Source organism: Colletotrichum jinshuiense, chromosome 6, assembly GCF_051148585.1.
Source record: "Colletotrichum jinshuiense chromosome 6, complete sequence".
Classification (NCBI taxonomy): domain Eukaryota; kingdom Fungi; phylum Ascomycota; class Sordariomycetes; order Glomerellales; family Glomerellaceae; genus Colletotrichum; species Colletotrichum jinshuiense.
In genome coordinates, this window is record NC_139313.1 from 4,880,269 (window position 1) to 4,900,487 (window position 20,219).

General features: G+C 56.4%; 5 protein-coding genes across 5 annotated transcripts; all 5 read right to left on the reverse strand.

The window, feature by feature from the left end:
- Positions 1 to 5,920: 5,920 nt before the first annotated feature.
- EsH8_VI_001235 (uncharacterized protein) lies at positions 5,921 to 6,715 on the reverse strand (the record flags this gene model as incomplete). The annotated part of the gene is made up of 1 exon (XM_083272488.1): positions 5,921 to 6,715. One exon carries the CDS (start codon positions 6,713 to 6,715, stop codon positions 5,921 to 5,923), a length of 795 nt encoding a protein of 264 aa, XP_083127662.1.
- A 575-nt stretch (positions 6,716 to 7,290) lies between these two features.
- Positions 7,291 to 8,481, reverse strand: EsH8_VI_001236 (uncharacterized protein; the record flags this gene model as incomplete). The annotated part of the gene is made up of 1 exon (XM_083272489.1): positions 7,291 to 8,481. One exon carries the CDS (start codon positions 8,479 to 8,481, stop codon positions 7,291 to 7,293), a length of 1,191 nt encoding a protein of 396 aa, XP_083127663.1.
- Positions 8,482 to 9,465: 984 nt separating this feature from the next.
- On the reverse strand, positions 9,466 to 11,282 carry EsH8_VI_001237 (copper fist DNA-binding domain-containing protein; the record flags this gene model as incomplete). The annotated part of the gene is made up of 2 exons (XM_083272490.1): positions 9,466 to 11,083; positions 11,251 to 11,282. The coding sequence occupies 2 exons, from the start codon at positions 11,280 to 11,282 to the stop codon at positions 9,466 to 9,468; spliced, it is 1,650 nt and encodes a 549-aa protein (XP_083127664.1).
- Positions 11,283 to 14,586: 3,304 nt separating this feature from the next.
- Positions 14,587 to 17,097, reverse strand: EsH8_VI_001238 (SWAP/Surp domain-containing protein; the record flags this gene model as incomplete). The annotated part of the gene is made up of 1 exon (XM_083272491.1): positions 14,587 to 17,097. One exon carries the CDS (start codon positions 17,095 to 17,097, stop codon positions 14,587 to 14,589), a length of 2,511 nt encoding a protein of 836 aa, XP_083127665.1.
- A 2,162-nt stretch (positions 17,098 to 19,259) lies between these two features.
- EsH8_VI_001239 (uncharacterized protein) lies at positions 19,260 to 20,196 on the reverse strand (the record flags this gene model as incomplete). Its single annotated transcript, XM_083272492.1, has 6 exons — positions 19,260 to 19,294; positions 19,361 to 19,573; positions 19,633 to 19,758; positions 19,950 to 19,965; positions 20,069 to 20,128; positions 20,194 to 20,196. The coding sequence occupies 6 exons, from the start codon at positions 20,194 to 20,196 to the stop codon at positions 19,260 to 19,262; spliced, it is 453 nt and encodes a 150-aa protein (XP_083127666.1).
- Positions 20,197 to 20,219: the final 23 nt, after the last annotated feature.

The following is a 20,219-nucleotide window of genomic DNA, read 5'->3' on the forward strand; positions in this document are numbered from 1 at the left end:
TTCGGAGTGGGATGTCCCGGCGGTAGGGTGGGCGAGCTGTAAGGACGGGCGAGGAGATTTGGGGAAGGAAGAATTGGTGTCACGGCACCGCGAGTGACACGAGGGATACAGGTAGAGTGAGGTCGAGTCTGAAGGGAATGCGCGGTGGGAGGCAGTGGCAAATGTGTGTCTGAATGAATGCCCTGGCGTTGGGGTGAAGACACAAACAAGCATGCATGCGAGGATGAATGGGAAGTGTATTCGGCTCAAACAACAACAACTTTGGATAAAGTGGCAGCGAGGTCGACGTGAATGGCAGGGAGGGGGTGGGAGAGCAAAAGGCGGGGAATGATGGAGATGAGGAGACTCTCGGGAGAGGAGCAGAGAGGAGGAGGAGGAGGAGAAGAGGCGCGAGTGGCAGGGCGGGCCAGACTCTGGGCGAGGTGGAGATGGAGCACGAAGCGGAGGGCAGGGGAGGCAGGGTAGAGCGAGACAAAGAGAAACGCTGCTAGCCGCGGCGTGAGGTAGGAGCCGACGTGGTCAGAGGAGGTGCCGGAGCTACACAGACAGCTGGAGCAGCTGGAGCTTGAGCTGGAGCTGGAGCTGGAAGCTGAAGAGGGGAAACACGGGGATCTCGGCCGTGTGCGGCGCGGTGCGACAAACAGATGCTGGGATAGAGCAGATGATCGACGAAACGGGCTCTGCAATGCCTCTGTGGAGGGAGAGGTTAGATGCCGCGTCGCGTGAGGACAAGACAGGCAGAAGAGCCGGCGTTTCGGTTGTTCAGCAGCGGCAGAGAGAGAGATTTGATGATGATGATGTGCCGCGGAGGGTCAACGGGAGGGGGGAACGTTGTTTCGAATGTAACGCCAATGCTTCAAGTCGTGGACGAAGGGCGGTTGACGGACGGGGTGCAGAAGACCGCTCGGAGACGTAGCAGATAGTTTTTTTTTTTTTTTTTTTATGGCGTGAGGAGGCGGCGGGTGGTGAGGCAGAGGCGGAGGAGAGTGACGAGGGCGATGCGACGAGGTGGTGGAAGCCGCGGTAATAGTGCGTGTGGAGGGTGAGTGGTGGTGTAGTGGTGGTAATGGGTGGGAAAAGGTGGAGAGAGAGATGAGGAGAGAAAGAATTGGCTTCCGTTGAATGGGGGGAAATCATCCAGGCAAGGACTTGGAATCTGGGGTCTGGGGTCGACTCCTCTCTCTCCGCATTGGAGAAGCACCAAGGTACGGCAGCCGCAGCGGCAGAAGCAGCAGGAGCAGCAGCGGAGAGCTCTACCTGGCCTTAGCACCATCCATGTCTAAGCTACCCGCTAATTACCGCCCTCACCTCGGTGCGTAGCGCAGCCCAAGGTAAGGAAGGTATCCATCCGCCACCTGGGGTCCAAGGTGAGCACGGTGAGGCGGCGGGCCAAGCAGGCAAACATCTGAAAAAGATGAAATTAGTGGTAGCCTTGGACGGGCGGGTTGGAGCAGCATTGACACTGTAGGGGGGGAAGGAGAGGGGAAGAAGGGGGGGGAGGCCTTGGGGAGCCTGGGGAATGGGGGGTGACTTTGGAGCTGACATGTGTGAGGTACTGTTTCTGTGGGGATACCCCGACGAGGTACCTTCTCCAGACGAGCTAGCCGGGTATTCCCAGCCAAGCTTCAAGGACCGCCTTGCTCGAGCACCCTAAAATGGGTTGCATGTGGTGGGGGGGAGAAAGGCTGGGCGGGGAGCTTCGCGGCCAGTGCCAATGGGAAACGGCCCATGAAAACCATTCGTCGTCGGCAAGGGTCATTGAAAGCCGATATCTGTCTCCAGACGGTGAGGAACTCATTGCTGAACCGCGGAGCCGCCCAGAACACCAAAAGTCCAGCCTCGTTTTCTCACAGGCTTTGGTTTTCCCTTCCTTCGGCTTCTGCGTTGCCCGTACGGAATAGAGAGAGGTAAGGTGATGCTCCTCCCTTCCGCCTCTATCCGTGGCCCTGATTGTCTTTCTCCCTTTCTTGCGTAGGCTCGCCGCCATGCCTGCAAGTCCGCGTCTGTGCTGTGCCCTGCCCACCTTGGGAGGCAGGACATTGCTCTCCGCCAGGTACCAGGGCCAAACCCCCTCCTCTCTCTCTCTCTCTCCCTAGTCATCCGGGCCCGTCCGTTCCAGCTGCTGCGCTGCACTGATGCTGAAGGAGCATGGGTGGTTTCTTCATTGGGCTTCGGAGGCCACACCGGGGAGACTGCTTGCTTCAAGACGCGCCAATAGCAGCTTGGCAATAGCGGTCAAACGTGACAGGGAACCCTAGATGAGAGGGCTCGTCGCCGACGAACCGCTCGCTCGTCCTCCTTTTTATTTTTATTTTTTATTTTTTACTTTTTTGGAGAAGCTACACACGAAGCAGACTGCCCCGTTGACATGCACATCAGTCAGTCCCAGCCCCATTCCTTGGCCCAGTTCAGCTTCAGATCCGATGCTGAGGAAATAGGGCAAGGCAGGGCAAGGCAAGGCGAGGCAAGGCGAAGCCCGACGACGACCGCACCCCCTGTTGCCGTGTGTCATCAAAAGAAGAAAACCCTCAGAGGAAGCCGGGTGCTGGCTGGGCACTTGGGTGGCTCTCCACGTCTCCAAATGCGGAGTCCGAGCCATGCACTGGAATGGGTGGGAGCTTTTGATGAGGCCGAGAAGGGGGGGCTTGGAAAAGGCAAAATCTGCCGAGGAACTTCCCCCGAAAGATAAGGTAAATTCAAAAATAACAAAACAGCCATAGGACTGTTACATGGTGGGTGGCCTGGCACGTAGAGGTTACTAGGTGGTCGGCCGCCATTGAGGACAGGCAATTAGACCGGCGGGCACAAGAGTTGCAGTCGGGTGTCTCAGTGCAACCGCAACGCAGGGAAAAGGCGACGAAAGGTCATACATGATGACCTCAGATAGGTACACCAAGGACCACGGCAGCCCGTAACATGTCTGGCCGTATGCAGTCGGTCCATCATGCCATGCCATACCTTATTCGATTCGTCACCTCATCGTTTACGTCCAATGCATCCGTCTGCCCGGTTGCTCTCCGTTGAGATCCGACGCTCATCGTTGCCGTGCTTGTGAAACCATAGTTTATCTGTATTTCACACTCTCCCGGTAAGCCATCCGGACGATGCGCCGCTGGCTCACTTGAGCCGATCCAACCAACCTCCCTCTCTTGCACCGCAGCCTCTTCCCCCCCTCCCTCATCTGCACCCTCCAACCCAGGACCTTCTGGATGGCGGGAAATTGCATTGGAATATTCTGGGCCCATCCCCACGAACCCCCGCTGAACGTGACATCCCATCTCCAAACCAGAAGACGAGAAATTCCCCGATGGATGCTGCCCTGCAAACTTGCAGTGGGCAACGGGCGGGGTCCAATTTTGCTGTCGTGTGCTCGCGCATGTGTGTGTGTGTGTGGGTGGGTTGGTGGGTGTGTGCGGGTGTGTTTGCGTCTATGTGTTCCTGGGTAGCGGTGGTGTGTGCGTGTGTGTGTGAGTGGGCGAGCCGGGAGGGGGAGGGGGGGATATGGGATCCTGCCCTGCATCTCAAGGAAGGACGGAAGCCAAGGCAGGCAGGGCCAGACAAGGCACACCTACCTACTTTGGCCGAGGTGATTTTTAAATAAAAAAATTTGGGGGGTGCGGAGGAAGGCACGCCTCCGAGGCAGGCGCAGACGAAGACATAGACGCAGAAGTAGACGCGGACGCAGACACCTTTGGAAGAAGCAGAAAGGGCAGCAGCACTTGGCTGCTCCAGCCAGCAGCAGCATCAGCAACAGCATCGGCATCAGCATCGGCGCACCTGCCCAGGTGCAAAGTGTGGGGTAATGCAACGGGGCCCACTATGACAACCTGGAAGGAGAGCAGTGCGCAGTTTGTGCTCCGCTTTCCCCCCACAGTGCCCGGATTTTCTTACCCCGTTTCCCCCGTTTGCAGTACACAGTTCGACTCTCCGGACTGCAGCTGCAACTTCAACTTTCCTCTGCGGTTTGTAATCAGCAAAGGCCCCGTTATCCCTGTTCACCCACGTATCATAGCAGTGTATTTTTTGCAAGTAAAATGACACACACCCAACCTTCCTACAGCCGATAGCCACCACAAATGCATAAGCCCCCCCAACTAAAGTTCCTCATGTGAGGCACACAATGATAGCGCCCAGACGTCAACATGCCAACCTAACATAGCCAAGCTTCCACCTGGCGTTGCATCGGCCCCATCCCCAATCCATTCAACTCCGAACGACTATCCCTTCGGCTTAGATCACTGTCGTTCGGTTCTCAGACCCCATGACTGGTAGGTTGAGCAACGTCATGTCATGTCTCGGGCGAATACTAGTTTTTTTGAGCCCTATCGAGAACCTCGTCGTTTAGAGACATCGACCCGTCCTCCTCCCCAGGCCGAGATCGAGGCCTGGTCCTTCCATCTCTGTCATTGTCTGGCCATTATGACACTGTTGCAGACAGCTATCGACTCTTGGCCGGCAAGCTGTTGAATGCCTGGTTCGACACGAACCTTCGACTCCTCAAAAGACACACATGATAGCCCCGGCAAGTCTTCGGCCTCACAGTATCGCTGTGGCCCAAAGGTTTAAACTTGAAGCTCCTTGAGACCCTGGTCTGTCTTGACTAGACCACTCGCTCGGACTCCTGGTGTACTTCTACAAGGAATCGAGGCTTTGCATGCTGCCCTCCAATACGGAGCATCTGCTGATACCGGCAACCACCGTAATGATTTCCATGTCCATTGCTGGATACCTTATGCTATGGCAGCTGCTTGTCGTATTTGCCAACCGGCGGGAGACCTCATAAATATGCTTCGAGCATAGGTCTAGCAAGTACTTGCCTATGCTCAAGACGTAAAATCCAAATTAATGGGGTATGGTGATAGGAAGCGCAAGGTCTCGTCAGCTTCAATACTAGTAACTGCTATTTATAAATGTGCCTTGTGAGACTAGCACTGTCCATCCTGACGTCTGCTGCCATGAGCATGACATGCCACTAGCCGTTCATTCACCGGAGCAAAATGCTCTTCCGAGTTTAATTTGTCGGGCTTTGCGTTGTAATGGCACGTCATTCGCATATACTCAAATCAAATGGGTTCCGTAGCCGTATAGGTTTCCGGCTTCCTCATCTGTGCTGTTGCTCGTGTAAGCCGCCGACAGTCTATTCAAGGCGCCTTGTAAATCTAGAAGGAGCTGAGAGGACTTCCCATTGATAGAGTAAGAGGAGGCTTGAATCTTTGAGAACTTGACCGATCTTCTCGTCTCCCCCAGCACCTGAACCAGTGCTTGCCCGGATTACCAAGAGGACCACCAAAAAGAAGTCATACCCAAAAGACATGCAACACCGGGCATTCGCTGGTCGTCACCGACCCAACTACTACTCCGGCCCTCACTGGTTTATCGATGGGAGAGCGGACGGGATCCCGAGTTCTCCAGTGGGTATGGTCGCATGTAGTGTGGTTCCCGCGAAGCAACCATTTTGAAGGAGGCAGCGCGGCGTACGTCAGGCGATAACGAGAATCGCACACGTCTAATAGAACGGTGCAAGTCCGCATGGAATCGTCTGAAAGAAACCTTGTAGAGCAACCAAGCAGCCGAGAAATGTCCCCTCGATTGGAGAGTAGATGAGCCCCTTGTGGCAGTCTCATGTTCTATTCAGCAAAATGCCCCCAGAGACATTGATCTTTATCCAATCCCACACCAATTCTCATGGCCACATTCCCATGCTCAATCCCGAACCTCTCAGGCTTTCATCATGCTTTTGCGGTCCCCGTTCCCTCTATCCTCGCCCGCCGAATGCCCATCCGATATCCTTCCCGAACCCAGAGTCCTCGCCATCCCTTCCTCCCCAGTGCCCAAAAGCAAACATCCTCCAACCGAAAAAGAGAAAAAAGAAAAAGAAAATCTCAAACACCCTACAACCGACTCTCCGTCTTCCGGCCCCTCAAGACTCCAACAGCTCCTCCGGCCACCGCACCTCAAACCCGCTCACGGTCTTCTGCACCTCCACATCGCCCGGGTCGCCCTCGAAGAGCGGCTTCTCCATCTTCTTCTCCAGGACCTGCTCGACCAGCAGTCCCCTCTCGCGCACAATGTCGAAGAAGGCCAGGTCCTTGTGCCTCAGCCACGGGCGGTACGACGTGAAGAAGACGTACGCCACGCTGCCCTTCTTCCTCTCCATGGCCTCCCAGATCGTGTCGACGAGCTTGCCGTGCTCCGAGTGCCGGAAGAGCAGGTCCGCCAGCACCAGGACGTCGAACTTCCTCTGCTTCCCATCGGCGGCGGCGGCGGCGGGCAGCTCCTCCAGGAGAGGCCGGACGTCGGCGCCCCAGACGTACCCCTTGGGAACGACCACGCCCTCGAGGTCGCCCGCCTCATCGACGTTCTTCTGCATCGTCATGACGATGTCCGCGTCGGGGAAATCCGACACGACGACCCTCTCGGCGCCCAGGATGCCCGCCGTCAACGACGGCAGCCCGGCCCCGGCGCCCAGCTCCAGCATGGTCTTGCCCTTGACGCGCGAGGGCTCGGCCTCGAAGTAGTCCGAGACGACGCGGCTGCCGTTCCAGAGGTGGTGGGCCTCCGTCGGGGAGTAGCCGACGAGGTGCAGCGTCAGCACGCGGCCGGACGAGAGGGTGTGGGTTTGCGAGGTGGGCGGCGGGGTCGGGGGGTAGTAGTCCTCAGGGTCCGCGAAGAGGTCACCCGTGTCGCCGTCGGCGACGTCGCTGACTGGGCTCATCCTTTCGGTGTTGGGTTGCGACGTTTGCGTCTTTCCTTGACGCTGAGAGAGATGGAGAATGGAGGGGTTGTCTCGCGCTACTACCCTTGACGTTGATGAGGGGCAGAGGTGGGTGAGAGTTTGCCTTAAACTAGACTGAGTGAGGATGAGAGAGAGTATTCTCCGAGAGGCTTTAAAATGGCTTGGAATAATTTCTCGAGAGATCTTTCCTGAGAAACTTGGGTTCCTATAAACGTTAGTCACAGTCAGGATCAGACTGGACTCGGAAGACTTACTTGGTTGTATGCGGGGGTGTGTGAGAAGATGAGTCGCATTTTTTTTCGAGTCTTTTTTCGCAAGTGAGGTGAAGTTGTGGGTACAGTGTGGACTGTGCTGCGTCCCGACCGCATGGCCGATGGCCGCCGCGTCTTTGCACCGTGCGAGCGTCGTCGCCGCTACTTCACCCAGCCGGAGGAGCGGCGTGGAGACGTCTTGAATGAACATCGTGGTACATATGCTCTTTTCTGTTGACGCCGAGGTCATGGATGATATTGCAATTTCTTGTTACAGGAGAAGCTTCGGGCAACCGCCTAGGTCTACCCGAACCTCTGCTTCGCCAGCTCCCTCAGCCCCTTCATAACCCCCTCCTCCCGCTCCTTGTACTCCTTCACCCTCTCCTCCCTCTCTGCGGCCCTCGCCCGCGCAATCTCCTCCCTCCTCACCTCCCTCTCCGTCTTCTTCCTCTCCTCCCGTGCCTTCATCGCCTTGAATTCGTTCAGCGAGTCGCCGCCGCCCATGAGCTCCTGCTCTCCGACCTCGGCGACCCCATCGCCGCCGCCAGGGCCGCCCCTCTCCCGGAACTCCTTCATCTTGTCGTTGACGAGCGCCCGCTTCTCCAGCATTCTCTCTCGCGACCCCGCTTCCGCGCGGGGGGCGATGTCGTCCAGCCTCTCCCGCTGGGTTTTCCTGTCGTCCTTGCGCTGCTGGCGCAGGTCTTCGAGCCGAGCCTCCCTCTCGCGCTGCGCTTCCTCGGCGAGGGTCTCGCGGTGCAGGGATAGGTCTGCCATGTTGGGGATTCCGGGCCCCGAGCGCTGGCCTCCGCCCCGCGCGGTAGGCGGCAGCCTCGGGCCCAGATCTTCGTCGTCGTTGTCCTCGTCGTCGTCGTCATGCTCATCCCGCTCGCCGCCGCCTTCTCCGCGATCCTCCCCTGCTCTCCCCTCCTCGGCCCCCCGGCCCCCGTCATCCCTGGGCGCACCAATCCCCTCCACCTCCGCTCTCTCCTTGGCAGAAACAAACATCTCGGGATCGTACCACCCCTGGCTCAGCTCCCCGCGGTTCCACTTGCCCACAAAACTCTTCCACCTCCCCCTGACCTCCCGCTCGTCCATGTCGCGGATGTCCTTCTGCTTCTGCAGGTCGAGGTAATAGGCCAGCAAGGGCCGGAACACCTGGAGCTCAGACTTTGAAAGCTGGCGGGCCTCGTAGGGAAGGGACACGGCGACAACCTTGCTGCTGCTGCCGGCGGTGTCTTTGGCGCCATCTCGGTGACGGTGGTGGCGGTGGTGGTGGTGGCGATGATGCCGCTCCTCGCCGCCGCGTTCTTCCCGCCGCGGAGACCGCCTCCGCTCCCGACGCGAGCCCTCCTCACCAGCCGGCGACCTCCGCCTGGTTTCGTCCCGGTGCCGTCTCGGCGACCGCGACCGGGTCCGGCTCACAGACCGGGAACGATTCCGCCTGTGCCTCCGCTCATCAGCTCCCCTCTCACCTAGACGCTCGTCTCCCGGCATGATGACGGCCGCTTAGTTTAAATCACAGCCCGCTTTGAGGCCGTTGGCAGATTAGGCGACAGCAAAAGGCCTCGCGGCTGATTTCCTTTCTCTTTTCTTCTTTCCTTGCCGATTTCAAGAATGCCGATGTGTGACAGCACGTCAAATGCGCTAGGTTCGAGGATAACAAGGGTGATCCCCAGACAGGCAGTCAGTGCGGGGGGTTGACAGTGAGAGGCGGTCCTGTTTGACGACAGTTTCAGCGTCCACAACCTGCCACGACGGTCGAGCCGATCTGCCGAAAGACTGGCCGATACGAGTTTTCTTCTGTTTTTCACCACAGCCGAAGATGAGGCGGCAGGAGGGGAGGGGAATCAAATGCACGAAAGAAGCGATGAAAGTAGTGGCGTCCGTGTGCGCGATTGGACGACTGTGACGTTGTTGCAGTATTTTGTTGATGTTAACAGGAGAAAGCTCGTGCCTAGTCTCAAAAAAAGAGTTGGGGACTTTCAGGTTCCGCTGGTGGCTGGGAACGGAGCCGTGGGTACCCCAAACTCGGCCCCGGAAGGTACCACACTCCCGGCCCATCTTGCCGAGTCCCCCTCACCTCTTTCGACGACCGGTCCGAGGAAACTCGCTCAATTACGGTAACCCGTTTTCGCTGATGTTTTCAGTCACGCTCTTGTACCAAACCATTCGCGTTTGAAGGTTGATAGCAAGTCGTTCGCCATGCACAGTGCTGTGTAATGTATAGGTTGGCCATGTTCTCAATTCTGGTTGATCGGCAGAGCTCGATCGAAAAATAATAATCATCTATTATTGCTGTGACAGAGCCAATGCAGGGTATCGTCATCAAATACACCAAGGATGCAAGTTATGCCACGGCAGAATATTGCCGTTTCCTCCAAAAATGTTTCCCTCTGTCCGTCACCGAACCATGTTATAGTAAAACAAATGGCACTAAACCCTAAATCTCTGCGACTCGGTCGCCCATCACAACCTCGGTCATGACTCGGTCATGGGCGAATTGTTGTGTATTGAGCAGCCCAAACATTGGCAGTCGTCGCCGCAGGGACACGACGATGTCTCGCCGGCGCAGCCGTCACCGCTGAACGGGTATGTGACGAAGAAAAAGTCGCTTGCTGAAAGGGCCTGCTCCTCGCTCAGTCCAGATGCTGCATCCGAGGGCGTTTGCGGCGCCGGCGGAGAACCACCGCTCTCGCCGTTCGTGTGAGCTTCAACCCCGTGGGCCCCAGTCCCGTTGGTAACCGCGGCATCCAAGTGCCCGTTCGTGCCGTTCGTCCCGTTCGTCGTCCCGTACGAGTCGTCGAGCATGCTGGTCCAGGCAGATCGTACGTAGTCCTGCGTCGCATCGTTGTAAGGATGGGCCGCACAGCCTACGCACTGGCAGCCGTCGCCACAACTGCAAATATGCGATGTCGATTCGGGTATGGTCGGAGGCGTGCCGTCTGGTGCGAATCCGAGGGGGGTTGGCAGGTTGTATGCCGCCGGCTGCGGTCCCGGCTGTCCGTATTGCAAAGCATCCATCGCCTGCCTCCACTGCGCTGGCTGCAGCGGCGACATGTAGGATCCGTATTGCGGAGGATAGGTGAAGATGGTGGGTTGGAAGTAGGATTGATACATGCCTTGTGGCATGGCGATGGGCGTCTGGAAGGGCGACATGGCTATGGCGCTCGATGGCGACATGTGACCGTTGGACATGTGCCCATTTGTCGCTACGTTGGTGTTTATCGGAGGCGTCTTGCTAGAGCAGCAACCGCCGGTTTTCGGTTTTGGCTGTGTCTTTGGACTCGAGCTGACACTCGATGGTTGTGTGGAACTCCCTTCCACCTTGCTTGGCCCCGAACAGCATGAGCCTCCCGTGCTAGCTGTTGTTAGTGGGGGGGTAGGAGCTGGCTTTGCGGCTACTTTGGCCTTCCCAGAGCAACAAGAGCCACCGTTCGTTGACGCCGAGGGTGCGGGCATGGGCGCGGGCTTCGGTGTACTGGCCGTCGGCGCTGCGCTGGTCGCCTGGGACATCGGCATCGTGGCACCCGCGGGGAACATGGGGCCGGGCATATGCTGTGGAAATATCGGGTACATCATGGGCTGGTGGAAGCCGCCGTTGACACCACCCATCATCGGTATTGAGCCGTACTCCATCCCGGGCCTCGGTGTAGGCATGCCATGCATGGTGCCGTTCACGTGGGGTATGGGATTCGCCTGAGCCATGTCGAAAGGAGGCAGGATGTTGATGTTGGCAGCATCCATCCTCTCGAGGGCGGCTGGGTCGTACGACTGTTTGCGACTTGCAGATTTGGCGGCCGGCTTCTGCACTCGGAAGGAGGCGGCGGGCGCCTTGGTCGGGGACATTGGCGGGGCATCGCTCGCCGGCGACTCTGCCTTGACGACGCTCGGCGACTCGGTGGGTGTGCCGTGACCCGACCCGCAACCGCACTTTTGCTTCCTTGGGATGGCGGCAGTGACGCTACCGCAACCGCAGCCGCGGGCGGGGGGGTGAGGACATGTGCTCAGCGGTCTACCGGGCTTGCGAACGGGAACCATAAGGCGCTCATTCGCGTGGGTGCATTTCGTGGAACGGTGACCACGAATGCATGGCTCGCTGAGCGGCAGCGGGTGAAGGGTCAGCCCAGGGTCCAACAAGGTGCGGGGTCGACCGGATGAGCAGGCGAGGTGCAGAGTACGATGAGAGAGGGGGGGTAAAGTATATGCGACAGGAGGAGGCAGAGCGGGTGAAGAATGCGACGAGAAGGGAACATGGCGACTTACCAGGCCATCTTCTGGCCGTTGATGAGCGGCATCGTGGGCTGCGGTGGGGGGCGCTCAGGGTCGCTGCGGTAAGATGAAGGGGGAAGATTCTAGCGGTATATCGAGATGAGCGAGGCTCAAGAAAAAAGACGAGCTGCGGTGAGTGTCGCTCTTGCTGTGACTCCAGCAGACCTTGGACGCTGGGAGTGAACGGCGGGGTGAAACATGGAGGCGGGCGCCAGCTCTCAGGGTGCGAATGTCCGTCTGTGTCGATATCTACGTCTGTGTCGTATCCGGCGACGGTTGGTGAGTCGGCCGGGTCCAGGGTGAGTAGTTGGAGCGAAGGTGAGCGGCGGGCGACGGGCTCGGCGCAATCAATTCGGCGCGGATGGATGGCGAGAGCAGGCAGAGGCGGGACTCTCGAACGGAGACTGGCGACAAACGAGCGGCGTATGAAGAATGGGAGGAGTAGAGTTGAGGAAGGTAAGGTGACGAAGGCAAAGCCGCCGCCGGGTCGGAAAGCGAGTAAGGCACGACTCGGCAGCAGAAATGTTTGCGGAGGGATGGCAAGGTACAGCAGGTGAGATGGTAGAGGCAGAGACAGAGGTAGAAACGGCTTGTGGATCGATCGTTCAGGTGGACGGACGTCGGGGGTCGGGGTCAGGCTGTGAGGCCACTGAGGGTGGCCCATGTGCGTTGAAACAGGCACAGCAGGCTGCTCTGTCGCCCTCAGGGCGGGCGGCTGACAGCGCCCCGGAGCAGAGCCGTCAATTGAGCTGGGCCAGGGAGAGGAGGAGTCATCTTCCAGTGAAAGACCATCAGCCCGGCCCTGACGTACTGTCCAATCCAGTCCAGCAACCCGCGCACTTGGCTGCTTGGGTGGCCCATACTAACGGCCTAGCCCACGCCAGCCCAGCCGCCAATATCCAACGCGGCAAAGAAAAGCACGAGCACGGCCAGCAGCGGCGGCGGGACAATGGAGTCTGGACAATGGACGATGGACGATGGACGAAGGGGGGGAGAGACGAGGGACGAGGGACGAGAGAACCAGGCCAAGGATCCTGGTAGCGCATCGAAACAGCCCCACGTGCGGGGGTTATTAGTGTACATACATAGCGTACTGGCGCCGTGCAGAGTGCGGTTGCTGCACAGGTGGGAGAGAGAGAGAGTCGAGAAGTGTTATGCGAGGTGAGCTGCACACCCTCCCGCCGCCCTACATAGTGTATGTAGTGTTGTACACCTCCCGCCACCCACAAAAGGTACGTCTATCAAGCATTGCTCTTCCTGGTTGATCTGTTGCTGCTGCCGTTTTGTTATTTGTACGTACTGGAATCATATACACCTGGCACATGTGTTGTTTTGTGCCTTCGCCTTGCGCTCGCTGTGCATGAGTTGAACATACGGATAGACACATGGCGAAGTCAAATTTTTTTTTCTTTATTTTTTTTAAACTTCGTCTCGGGCCTACTTCCTCAGATGGGCACTTCTCTGGCCCAACCTTAAAGCACGTCGTGAAGGGGTGCAGCAAGGCACTCCCAGGGTCGTTGGGTGCCGTCGATGCGACATGTCGTTTTATTAGTACTGCATCTGCAATACCGCCCGTCTCCAACAGCATGCACCTCATATCTCACTGCCGTGGCTGACGGCCACAGAGGAGGGGGTGGGCGTTTTGTTCTTCGACGCCCGGCGCTCCTTTGCGGCGACTCCGTCTCGCCGTGATGGGTGCTGCCGCCACGAGGTGTTCGAGGGCCCAAGCAAATCCAGATCGTGGCCACCACCACCGGCAATCTACGGCAGGATGAGGTGAGATAACTGACTAGCTCCGGCTAAGAAACACGCCGTGTTGGCTCTGCCGGGATACACTGCCCAAATGATAAGAAGCTAACTTGATCGCCCTTTATAGTACCGACCTCCGTTTCTGCTGCGTGCCCTGCATTGAGGGGTCTCTTCGGCCATGTTTTCTTCTTCGTGTCTTGCTCGCATCTTGACGTTTTTCGAGCTCCGTCTCCGCCGCCGTGCCCCTCTACTCCATCATGAGAGCTACCGCATCCCAGGTTCCAGCTCCGACATTTTGTACGACCGACACGCCCCATCAGCTGGCTTGCCTTGCTATTAGTTGGCTGACTGGTTGGTTGTCCCACGAGTCGGTACCGAGTCCATGGTCAGCCAGGCTCGGGTTCCTGTCGAGTCGAAGCCAAGTACCATTAGAATTGATCGGCTCTCTTCCGCATTTCAATTAAACATTGGTGACTCTCTAACCATCCTGCAGGATCCAAAGGAGAAAGGAATTGGGAGAATATAACCTATCTATCAATGCTTCCGCCGTGTTAGTGAGTGCATCTCCCCAACTCACACCCCCCCACGGACATGGCGCCAGATTTTTCTTCCTACTTTCACCTCAGGACGCATTCCCGGGTGCAGATTGACCAAGGGGGGAAAAAATGTCCATCCCGCGGCTACGCGCTCTGTATCAGGAAATTCGAGCGTGGCCGATGGTGGGCAGTGGTGGGCAAATGCCAGAAAAGCGACCGGACGTGGAGGGTGGGAGCAAGAAGAACTCCACCGTCAGAGGCTCGAGAGGCAAGGGAAGTGAGCAAGTTTTGATTGGCCGGATCCGGCACCAAATTCAACGAGACGGATGTCGAACGAGTTACCACCTTTCCACCACCCCCCCGAGGCCACTTCACGAAGAATGTGTATCCATGGCTGTGCAGGAATAGCGCTTGCAAAAAGGCCCAAAGGTGGGCACTTGTGATGTAACTTTGGCCTTTGCGCCGAACCTCGCCGGCTGCAAGCTCGCTTTGCATTGTTCGCTTGACTTTGGTCCGTGAGCTCTGGATTTTTTCTTCCGCCGCAACTCTGTCGGCTAGATATATCTACATCTCTGCCTGGTGGTGAAGACAAGCGACTGTAAAGCTAGCCTTCATATGTGCCCCCCAACGCCAACAACTCTACGCCTTAGTTGAACCAGTCAAACCGACTTGTTGCCGATGCCTGTGTGCGCCTTTCTGCGCATGACAAAACTGTTGCCTGTCACCTTATGCATTGCCATGCCGCCTCCCTGAGCAGTACTCGGCGACCCAATATTGACAAGTCGCCCTGCCCGTGCCGTCGTCTGCTGCGGGACAGAAGCCATAACCCCTCCACATATACCCTGTCCGCCAGCAGCCCAGTCAAGACATCCGCGTTTGCAACGCTGGGCATTGGCCAATTCTTCTTCAGGTACCTTGAGTCTTCATTAGGTGAGCAAGATTATCAATCACCCCAAGGCCGCCACGCTGCCGCGCCGCGCCGCCCCTGGTGTCCCCTTGACCTTCCTTCGGGAGGGTTACGCCTGAATACGCCGTGCAAAGTCAACTAGTTGCCATCGTCCGAATCCCCGGAGTCGGCAAACATGTCCACAGCCCTCATTCGTTTCCTTGTCTGACCCTTCGGCAAAGACGAAAGCTGCAACCGTCCCACCGGGTGTGTGTCGCCAGTGCCTGCGCTCTCTGCCGATTCTTCTACCTTGTTGCCTTCGGCCGGTGCTGGCTGATCCTCCGCTGGTTCGACTCCGTCCTCCTCCATTGGCTCCCCTTCAACATCGTCGTCTGCCATGGGTTCTCCCTCCACATCCTCCTCGCTCATTGGTTCGCCAAGGACGTCGTCTTCCTCCATAGGTTCGCCGGCAACGTCCTCTTCGTCTAGCGGTTCGCCTTCGACATCCTCCTCTACGTCGGCCGTTGACTTCTCTGGTGCATTGTTGTCAGGGGTGACAGTGATGGCGACATCGGTGTTTGGTGTTGGGGCCTCAACCAGCTTCCATTTGCTTCTCTTCGCTGCGTCGTCTTCTATTTGCTCCTGCGTCTTGAGCGATGGCGGGTTTTCGAAACTGTTGGCGAACAACTCGTGACTCTCCGTCGGAAATACGCACCAGCCCTCCCAGAGGCCGATAACGAGACCAACGCTTCGCTTCCACTTTTCAGCCCGCATTCGGCCCCAGTTTAGTTTCTCGGCCATCAGACCAAGACCCTCGAAAGTCTTGCGCTCTTTGAGTGCCCCTTCAAAAATCTGTCGATACCGCCAAGCCCGCTGAATGCCACTGCTAGATGAGGCAGAAAGGATGTCGCTAACAACGTACAGGCCCACAAGGCTTGCGCCGCTGGTGTCGGGACCCTCCTTGTCAGCCTTCTCTTCAGGCTCGGGGTCGCATGGTTCGGAATCGTCCCTTTGTCTGCCTTTCTCCTTATTGCTTGACTGGAACTCCGGGTTTGCCGCGGTTAGGGCAAAAGGCCTCTCGACATTCGTGACAATCATATCGACAACCTCTTCGGCACCCCTGCTTGCATGCGTCAGGGCGAACGTCGTAACCCTGGCGATATCTCCTTTCCTGATCTTGGATAATGTTGTGGGTAGACGTGACAAGAGGTGGGTGAGTTTGGCTTTGTCGAGAGGGTTCAGGAAGGTAGCCTCGGCCTCGGGGCCTTGGTTCTGGTTCTCCCGGTTGTCTCCGTCAAAGTCTTCATCATCCGAGGAGTTGTATTCCGAATCGGACACGAACTCATCAATCTTGGTGACGAACTCAAACGGCAGGCCTTTGTCCGGCGCTTTCCAGGCGTGACTGCCATCAAATAAGGGCAGGTATCTCCCTTTGTTGCGTTGAGCCGATGACCCTGTGACAATCTCCCATATACGCCAGCGGTACCAGATACCCCCCTCGCTGCGAGCATCCCAAATCCAAGCCCACTTCTCTTCGCGCTGAACCTCGGGACGGCTCATTAGCAGAGCCTCGAACTCCACGCCATGCTCGAGCACCGACTCGATGGTCTTGTTGATGAGCTGGAGCATTTTGACATCGTTTGGGGGCTTGACCGGCACGTGGAGAATACTGCTCCGGTTTATCGGTCCTCCAACGTTGGGCCCGTAGGAAGTTGGAGGTGCGAATCCCCGATGGAAAGCATGTTGCGTTGTCGCATTGCCTGGTGTCGCCTGCTGTGCGACAGGCTTGGCGCCAAAGGGCTGCGATGACGCAGACGTGCCGCCCAGCGTCGAAGCTGTGGCAGTGGCAACGGCCGAGGAGAGATGTCGGTGAAGCGAAAGGTTGAAGCCGAACCCTAGATACCGATTCTGTAGCGAGCTCACTGCCGCGTCTATGTCCGTTGCTGGAGTGTCCTGCGACAGTGTGACAATGGCCACAGCGCACTTCCTCTCAGTGCCAGAAGTCCCCACAAGTGGAAGAATCTTGACGTTTTCGACCGTCAGGCTTTTTGGAACAAGCGACTTGATGAAGGCGGGAGACGTTCCTGGAGGTAGCTGTGATAGACGCAACGTGGGCCTGGCCACTGCCATTTCCTGCGCCCTCGAGTCCGTATTTGCTTCGTCCTCATCGTCGCTGTTATTGAAGACTTTGGCGACCGACATTGGCTCCTCCCGCTCCTCCCACCCGAGTCTGCCATCTCGGTCTCGCTCTTGACGGTATGCGTCAAACCCTCGCTTGCGCCCGAACGACCCCAACGGGGGTCCTAAGCTTCCTGGGCCACTTTTCGAGCTCGCGACGGGTCCCAAGCTTCCAGGGCCACTCTTCAGAGCGGATGCGCCAAAGTGTCGCCTTGATGCCGCGGCTCCCCCTAGCGGCGTACCGCCAAATCCAGGAGCTTTCTGGGGAGCTCTTTGTGAGGGCATGGAACCGAATCGGCCGGCAACCGCATCGTCATCGTCGTGATCGAAGCTCTTGACAAAGTCCTGGTATACTGCGGCGGTTTCGGCGGCCTCGCGGGCCTTCTTTGCTTCGGCTTCGGCTCTCTGCTTCTCGAACGCGGATTGCTTGGAGGGTTTTTGGAGCTTCGCCTCTACATCGGGAAACTCGACAAGGTTCTTCGTCGACGACATCGCTACCAGAGAAATCGTAGGTATTGCTGTCGCATAATCGAGGAGAATCGAGGCGGCTTGCTGTCGAGAATCGCCGACCGCGATTATAAGGTGATCTATAGTTGTGTGATTGAAGGGTTAAATGTCCTGTAAGTGCTTGATGCAGCTCGCTCCTCAGATCGCGGTTGGCACTGTGTTGAAACGAGAATCCTGGTGTACATTCGCACTGCTTGGATGTGGCTAGGGAACCGCCTAGGCCACATCTGACGTCTTGTTGAGCCACACTCACCGAGCATCTGTACTTGGCTAACGAATGATTTCAAAGAAGGGCACAAGCAGCCTCTTCAACACCACTGATGATTTTATAGCCTTCCACGCCTCCGGGTTTTACGATTTCCTTCTATTCACCTGCTTCCGGTGATATGTGGCTTGAGTAGACCTGTAACGCATTACTCAATTGCATCTCGAGGGGGCTGTAACTTTTGTCTTCCCTCTATATGATATTCTTGTAATAATTGGACGTGTGTCCTCTGTGAGTAGAATAGGTCTTTAGATACTTCCAACTGGCAAATATGAGGCAACGGGTTTAAATTTGCATTAAAATGTCAAAAAAATTGCTTAGATCAGCACTGGATTGTTCAAGACTTAAAAACTCGGGAAGATAATACTCCCCTCTGCCATGGTGGCCGCGAGATGCTTTGGAGAGAACGTTAAGTAAACATCAGTTCCATAAACAAAGGAAATTGTTACATTGGAGGCCAGTGCCTTGATGAGTTGAGGCAGAAGAAAACAGCAATGGAGGTGGGTGGAGGACGTAGACTGAAAGGATTCATGGCAAGACTACTCCCAGGTACTAAGGAGTGGAAGAGATAAGCAGGAGCAGAGGTTTGCCCTATGGGCTAGCCCATTGCCGTGTATAAGCGCGGGGGTTTATTTGTATTTGTGATGTCTCTATAGGCTAGTTAGTTATTCCTGTGAGTTGGATGGAGAGCACGAGATAGGGTTGTCTAGACTCAAACGTCGTGGCCCTCTCGGAATACGGGTATCATACATATTTTTCGTTAGAGATTTGTAGGCGAACCCCGTACCACAGGCTGGCTCTCCCAATCTCTTCGATCATTTTGCGCGCCAGAATTGAGATACCATATCCATTACAGGGCGCACGTAGCATCCAAGACTCGGCGATGATGCAGTATAAGTAGTCCAGAAAGACACGTTCCAAGTAACATTTGACCATGATCACCACCACATCCTTATGTTCGATGGGTGAGAGGTTTTTCTCCTCCGTGAAAGGGAACTAATGGCGAAGCAGTATTGTCCATGGATCCCCATATATCAAAGTCAGTTATAGACTAGCCAGGGCTTGTGGTTTCGCAAGATGCATCTTCCTGTATGTGTTGGGACAGAAAACCATGTTCTGCATCTGTTTCAGTATCGCTGTATTTGGGGGGCGAGATCCATTCTCGTCATCGTGGTTGCTGGCTTCCTTCCACAGCTTTGATGGGTAGATGCTCTCTGCACGCAGGGCTCGCCAGGAGATGAGACGGCTCCAGCTGCACCTGGGTTTTATAAACCTGGCTTGACATGCAGACAGACGACAAAAGAGAGACAACACTGAAATTTAGAGGGACAAGTCGAGATTCTCGACGACTAATGGGACGTAGAAACTAGCGGCCTATGTCTCCTACATGCTGCCAGCGGAGAATGGGGTATCGCCACATCCTCATTTACAAGGGGAATGTACAGCCTCTGTATCTGTAGCTCAGTACTTTCTTAGCTGTCTATAATGCTATGGTCATGGGAGGCTGCCTATCATGACCGAGCTGGAAATGCTGGAGTCAGCCCCGCCCAGTCGGTGATTATACTGGTGGCTGTAGGGACTGTCGCACCATCTGCGATACGAGACGCTGCCAATCAACATGAGATATTTGTTGAGCCCACGGTGGCTCTTGAGGTATTCCACGGGGTTAGATAGGACTAGGGTATCGCGCCCGAAGCCTCAACGAGAAAAATACCTTGACTGCAAGGGACGACATGCGGCATACGCGGGTCTCGGGTTTTGAATATCCTAGAGCCGAGCCGAGTCGTGGAAGAAGCCGAGGGACCCAAAAGAGCAGATTCATTCTACCTGCGTACCGAACCAAACCCAAGAAACATGAACAACGGGAATCCCCCAAGGACCTTTACTCTCTCATCATAATCGAGGCAAACTCATCATCTAGCATTCAAATCAACATCTACGCTTCATCGAACAGAGACGAAGACGTTCGCGGGGGAGGCTTACAATCAATGGACCCGTCGCCGTCCTTGTCGGCCATCTGGATCATTTCCTCAATCTCTGCCGCAGTCATGTTCTCGCCCAGCGAGGTCAACACATGGCGCAGCTCCTCAGCAGAGATGGTACCGCTGCCGTCGCGGTCAAACACCTTGAAGGCGTTCTTGAGCTCCTCCTCGGCGTCGCCAACCTGCACCTTTTGCGCCATGAGGTTGAGAAATTCTGGGGTCGCAGCAGTCAGCACACATGAATCACGAGAGGGATGACGAAAAACCACCCACCATTAAAGTCGATGGTGCCGTTGTTGTCGGCGTCGACCTCGTTGACCATGTCGTTGAGCTCGGTGTCGCTGGGGTTGAGGCCCAGCGACCTCATGACCTCGCCAAGCTCCTGGGCGGTGATGTCACCTGTAGGAGCGGTGTCAGCTTGCTTGATGAGATGGAAATGCAATGCGTGAGAATAGAAGGGGCACAATGAGCAAGATGAGATGGCACGGTCTAAGCCATCCTGTCTCCCCCAAAAAGGGTTCAAAGCGAGTTTAATTCCTCGGGTGTCATAGGAGGCGAAGTAAAAAGGCTTCGCAGAAGAAAATACTGACCGGTCCCATCCTTGTCCTATCTCGCGGGAGTAAAGTATTAGCAAAACGTGGCAAAGTTGGGTAGGTTTGGCATGCGCCAGCCTGATGAATAGGGGAACAGATAGGGAGGTAGAACTTACGAAGAGGTCAAACACCTCCTTGTACTGCGCCCTTTGCTCTTCAGTCAACCCAGCAGCGGCCTATGCAGTTGATATTAGCATTAAGTGTTTGGTAATGTATAAACTTTCGGCGATTCAAGTCTCACCATTTTTAATGTGGTCGTCTTTTTGT